This window comes from Apium graveolens, unplaced genomic scaffold, assembly GCF_009905375.1.
Source record: "Apium graveolens cultivar Ventura unplaced genomic scaffold, ASM990537v1 ctg3684, whole genome shotgun sequence".
Classification (NCBI taxonomy): Eukaryota; Viridiplantae; Streptophyta; class Magnoliopsida; order Apiales; family Apiaceae; genus Apium; species Apium graveolens.
In genome coordinates this window covers 168,210-174,476 of record NW_027418213.1, presented here as the reverse complement: position 1 = coordinate 174,476, position 6,267 = coordinate 168,210, and the positions used below count along the sequence as shown (strand labels likewise).

The 6,267-nt window shown below is 36.9% G+C and overlaps 1 protein-coding gene across 1 annotated transcript; it reads left to right on the top strand.

Moving 5' to 3' along the window:
* The first annotated feature begins 5,085 nt into the window (after window positions 1–5,085).
* On the top strand, window positions 5,086–5,685 carry LOC141701281 (secreted RxLR effector protein 161-like). The gene has a single exon (XM_074504964.1). It carries the CDS (start codon window positions 5,086–5,088, stop codon window positions 5,683–5,685), a length of 600 nt encoding a protein of 199 aa, XP_074361065.1.
* Window positions 5,686–6,267: the final 582 nt, after the last annotated feature.

Sequence of the window (6,267 nt, the reverse complement as noted above, 5' to 3'; positions counted from 1 at the left end):
TCAAGAAAGGAGAGTATTGATGACTTCATAGGAAATCATCACAGTGAGGTTCCCCTCATCTATTTGCCTATCATGTAGGAACCTTAGGTAAGTGAGGCAAACACTTCTGTCTTTGCTACTTCTCTACCACAAATTTCTTTGTAGACAACTTTGGCTATTACATCTATGAGTTTGCCCCAACAGATGATTACCCAAGCCCTAAAACAAAAATTTCTAATCCAAGTCTCAAAGACCCCAATCTAGTTCCTCTCAAAAGGGACTAGTTTAAAAACTACCAAACTTCATAGGGGAGTGTGAAGGAAAGTGGAGGCTGGTGAAGGATAGGTGAACATCAAAGAACCTTAAGGATAAGGATAGCGGGTGTGTAACCCAGCCTAGCCACACTATAGTTTCCCAACAAACTGTATGATTACTAAGGAATCTAGCTCATTACTAGTTGCATCCTCCCAAAGGATGTGAATATTTAACAAAGCTCTCAGCTAAGAGCACATGCCAAAAGGTTTATTGCTACAAACCAACCTCAAAATTATACAAGAAAGAAAACTAAAACATTGGGATATCAGGGTGCACACACTGTGCAAACTATAGTCAAAACTCAGTTATATTGCACCTTCTCAAAGTCAATTGATGTGCCTCCAATAAATGTGGAGTCACAACCAAAATCTCTTACAATAGAAGTACATCACACACAAACTACCCGCTAACTCCTTGGATATGGACAGATTCACACATCAATTATTGATTCTCTATCTTTGACTCTCTTGGAGGAGCCCAAATCTCAAGCAAGTGGGCATCATCTTTTTAGATGATTTGTTGGCTCACTTGCCATTTCTTTCTGAAAATATTGAGAAATCTGTGCACAATCTAAAATTAATCACCGCATATTCCATAATAATTTCAACTCCAACTCATTCACTTCTACTATCTGGGGATATTGTTCATCCGTCAATAGTGATGTATCTCGACGGATGTGCTTAACAGCGATTATCCGTTGAATCTCTCAACTACCACTTCGACAGATGTTTCTCATCCGTTGAAAGTCACTACACAACTTGAAATTTCCAAAAATGTTACAAGTGCAGATGATCTGGTAGTTGTAAAATCACTCTAAGAGGATTGGGGGAATGGAGTGAACAGAGTGAGAGGCTTAGTTGCTCTTAGGCAAAAGGAAATGAGTGAACAAATGCAAGCTATTTCTTCCATCTCGGCAAAAGTAAGTGAGACAAGTCCCCACCTTATGTGAAGGTGAGGGTGGGAAGCCAAGGGGAGCCCTTGATGCAAAAAGAGAGAACATGAGAGAAAAGTAGTACAGATTAATGGGAAATTCCCATTGTTAGTGAGTTAAGGGATGTCAATGAGGCTGAAAAGAGATAGCTAATTCATCAAGAATATCAAGTTGTTTTAGACTATGTCACTTATGATGCTGAGACATTTACTCACCCTAATCCCGCATATCCAGTTCTTGCTGACAGGGCAATGAGGAGGCTGAGAAACACCGAATTTGGTGCACATAATAACATATATGCTAAGGGCCAAAGATGCAATCAATGCCATTCCCTCCACAACTGGTGATCATATTGATATTTTGAAGACTCCATTGGGGATGATGGTGAGGATGATGAAGGAGAAGGCATGAACATAAGGGGAGATGCAGATATTCTATCATAGATATGTGCACACGGATGTACTTACTCCATCCCAATCCACACTTTTCTAATTCATGACACCTAGTGCAATTCAAGAATCCACAAGTGCCAGCACCAAAAGACTACTCAGCCCATATGGAATTTCTCCAATTGCATAAAATACAAGCTCTCAACAAAGTCAGAATGTGGATGAACTAAAGCAAGAACTTGCTGAAGTTAAACAGGACTTTGTTGCAAGGTTGGATCCTAGGCTTCCAGACACAATATGATCGAGATAGTCCAGAAGCTCGAGAAGGAATTGATTTGAAAAGGAAAGTTGAGGCCATGATTCACACTGACAGATCTGGAGAAATCAATGGCCAAGATACTTGCCAATCAGGAAACTCATACAAGTCTGCTATAGCAGTTGGTGGCTGCACAGACCTCAAACTCTGCTCAACTTGATGCTAACAAAAAGGGGGAGAAAGATTCTATCATTCCCGTTAGTAAGGGGGGTCAGTTAGTGAGGGGGCGACAGTGCAACATTCAAGTCAGTAAGGTAATAATTCCATAAATTACTTTCACAAAGCCACCAATTCTAGACAACATTGATCTGATCAAAATGGCAGAGCTGAACTAGAGCTGAAAAAAATGGAAGAAGCTTGATGAGAAAATTGAGAAAATTTTGGTCAAATTATAAATCCTGAAAATCAAGTGAAACACTTCACTCAATTAAGACCAATTTCAATCAATGAGATGAGCTTAGGGAACATAGAAAGAGGTCAACCCTCAACAAGAAAACCTCTACAGGCCATGTGATTTTACAGCCCCAGAAAAACTATCCAATGAATTCAAGCAAAAATCCATTGGACCTAGTCTATGCAACTCCCAAAACTGATGAAAAGAAACTGCTTGGTAGATCTATTGCTTATCACAAAGATTCCAGAGACTCAGTCTTGAAGAACAGAATTGCTAAAATCTACAGGCGTGGCAAATTGATCTATGTGATGGATGGACATCCACGGTTTGCAGAAGCTAAGAAAGAAGAGAAGGTGAGGCTCAAACAACAGCAAAGGCAAGCTGCCTTAGATGCCAAGAACCAAGATAAGAAGCCTGTAATCACATAATCTGAAATGCCTGCTCTGATAGCTGAGTCTCTGAATGAAGAAAAGCAAGAAGAACCAAAGCAGACAAAGACACCAAGACTGAATTCAGACCAAAGAGTAAGCTGGATTTTGATGAAGTCAAGAAAGAGTACATGCCAACCCAATCTACCACTTCACGTCAACCAGCCATGCCCACAATGGAGGAGGCTGAATTCAAGGTTTATTCTGATATAAATTTCCATGGTGAACCCATAATTCCCAATGATAAACCTAAAGATTGGTAAAGTTTACCAATCCCTGATCTAAACATCCCAATTCCAACCAAACCAAAGAAAACAAAGTCAAGAGCATTCAAATAAGCCAAACCTGTCAGACTTCAATCCAAAGCCTCAGCCAAACCCAAACCAGCTATCAACAAGGGATATCAACTTTACATATGTGACAACAAGGAATTTTCAGATCTCAATCTCTATATGGATGAAATAGATGAAGTGAGAGCTATTGATGCTTACAAGAAGCTTCCAGAGAGATTGGTGTTCAGGTACAAGGGTGGAAAAGAGATGCCTTGGCCTCTTCACAGAATTCTCAATGAAGGCTATTCTGTCTTAGTAAATATTTCCCCTCCATAAAGAAGAACTTTGGGTTCAATATTGTTTCCAAAAAATGGTACTGAATAAAATTGAGGAGATAATGAATAGTGGGAGAGATCCAAATGCACTCCCAAAAGTCTTATCTATTTCCTACAATGGGATAGAGTGCATTTGAGACCATACTGGATAATGGAGTTTAAGGATGAGAAGAACATCAAAAGATTCTTCAGATTAGAAGATCGCCTGAAGATTTTAAGCAATGAAACTCTCATGGAGATGTAAGAGATGATGGATCAGACTAATGAAGATGAACCTAAATTCTACAGGCAACTTCAATACCATATTGAAGAGAACAATAAGAAACTGAGAAAGAAGTCTAGACATTCAAGGAAATAAATTAAATTTTCTCAGTCTAAAGGAGCACCTTGAAATGTCTTGTGAGATTTTCTATGAACCTTCCTTTGCATACTTTTCAATAAACTACAGCACTTGTTAATTTTATCTACTATTAATCAGTCTGTATTCATAAGGTGTTATCAAGTTTCTCTTAATTTATGCCTATAATTCCAGTAGACATAAATTGGGGGATATTGTTAGGAATATGTTATGTACTTGATGATAAGTTGAACAAAACACCTTGGTAGATTTAATTAAGTGTTTTTGTAGCTCTCGGCGGATGATCACTTTAACATCCGTTGAGAGAGTAGCTTATGTATTAATAAGTTTTATAACACATTTCTGCATTCGACAATACCTTAGAAAACTAGAAGTTGTAGGATATTCAAGTCATGTTGACTACTAGTTTGATATGCAAAATAGGTTGGCTAATTATAAATATTAGATGCCTTGTAATTTTGCATAAGTGAAATAGAGTTAACTGCTATAGAAGACTTTCAACGGATGATTCTATAAGGTTTCGACGGATGACCCAAGTCACACTCAACGGATGATCTAATTAAGATTTGACGGATGATCCAATGAAGTTTCAACGGATGTTCAAATTTAAATTACAGTTGATAGTGACTTGACAGTCACATGGGTTGATTAGATGCAAATAGAATGTGGCAGCCTATTTACAGGTTTTAGAGAAGAAAGAAGCATTTCCATTTCCCTGCTAACTTGAAGATATTCAAAGATGCTGGATAGAGAAATGAAGAAGCATGTAATTAGACTAAGAAACTTTTATCTTATTAGTTTGTATTTTTATCATGTAATTTGGTAATATATAAACCAAGGGTAGCAAGTAGAAACAATCAAGTAAGTAAGTAATTTACCAAGAAATAGATAAAGCTGTATCTGTGAAGAATTTCTCGGTTCTTTTGTAATTCTACTGTAAGCAGCTGTGTACAATCTTTGTATCACAAAGTTCTCGATCTTATATATCTCTGGTGGAAAAGTTCAATCCACCAAAAAGTTTTTAAATACTTGTGTTTAATTTCTTTGTGTTTGATTACTTCAATATTTCATTCCACACTTTAGCTTAATCAAACACAGTTATATATTTGAGATAGAACAATTCTTAAAATCGAAAATACGGAATTACATTCAACCTCCCTTATGTAATTCTTTGTTAGATTGTTTGGGAATAACACGGGTACTGATCTCAATTCAATCAGGGTGTTCAAGGAGTAAATGGCTAAAAATTTTAACATGAATGATCTGGGCAAGCTCACATATTAAATAAGCATTGAAGTGAAACAAGGCGATGGTTTTATTAAGTTAAAGCAGACTAGATATACTAAAAAAAATCTCAACAAAGCAGGTATGTTGGATTCCAATCCAACTAAAGTTCCAATGCTTGTGATTGGCGGACTGCGATACTTGGTCCATACTAGACCTAATTTGGCATACTCGGTCATCGTAAGTGAATTTATGGAGAAACCTAAAATTATGAATCAAAATGCAGCCAAACGTATATTACGTTATTTGAAGGGCACAATGAATCTTGGGTTGATCTACGCTGCTAATGAAGATAATAATATAGTGATTGGATATTCAGATAGTGATTTGGCTGGGAACATGGAGGACATGAAAAGTACTAGAGGCCGGGTATTTTCCCTCATCAGAAGTCTGATAACCTGGAATTCTCAAAAACAAAAATGTGTGGAACTCTCTTCTTGCAAAGAAGAGTTTATGGTAGCCACGACAGCCTCGTGTCAAGAAGTGTGGGTTAAGGAAACTGTTGTCTCAAATTACCGGGCTCAACATACCACCAATAACTTTGTTTACAACAGTAAGTCAGCTATCGACTTAGCAAAAAATCCTTCATTCCACGGCATGAGTAAGCATATTGACATTCGTTTTCATTTCATAAGGGAATGTATTGAAAATGGAGATATAGTTGTGAAGCATATTTACACTTAAGAACAAAGGGCAGACTCACTTACTAAAGCACTGACTGCAGTCAGATTTGAGCGAATGAGGAGTTTTCTTGGTGTTAGAAGTTGTGTTTAGAACATTTTAGATTGAGGGGGAGTTTGTTGGGATTTTAATCTAAACTTGGGCTTAGCTATTTAAGTTTATATTGGATTGGTTTGCTGTAGCTAAACAAAGTCTGGTTCCATGCGTGTGGACGTGGTCGGGAGATTTTATACGAGAAGTTTTGAATAAACGTTATCACATTGTTAGTGTTTGATTTGGTCTAGGATGTCTGTTATGTAGTTCCTATTTTATAGGACATTTCATTTCCTTGTTTTGTATATGTATTGTACTTGGTTATCAATAAAAGGTTTAAGATGTTTGATGCTTATTTTCTCTGGTTTTACATAACTGAATAGAAATTCAGTGTTTTGATATATCTTTTGTGTCATAATAAACCTCTAATCTACCTTTAATATTTACTTTCTTTCTTTGTTTAATTTCCAAAAAATAAGAATTTTTTTCAATAAAAAGATTGCCTACTAAAAATCATCTTTGACCTGACCAAGATCTTGCTTACTCCGTTAA

Excerpts from the sequence above, each read along its gene's own strand:
- LOC141701281 (XM_074504964.1), top strand. The coding sequence starts at position 5,086 with ATGTTGGATTCCAATCCAACTAAAGTTCCAATGCTTGTGATTGGCGGA.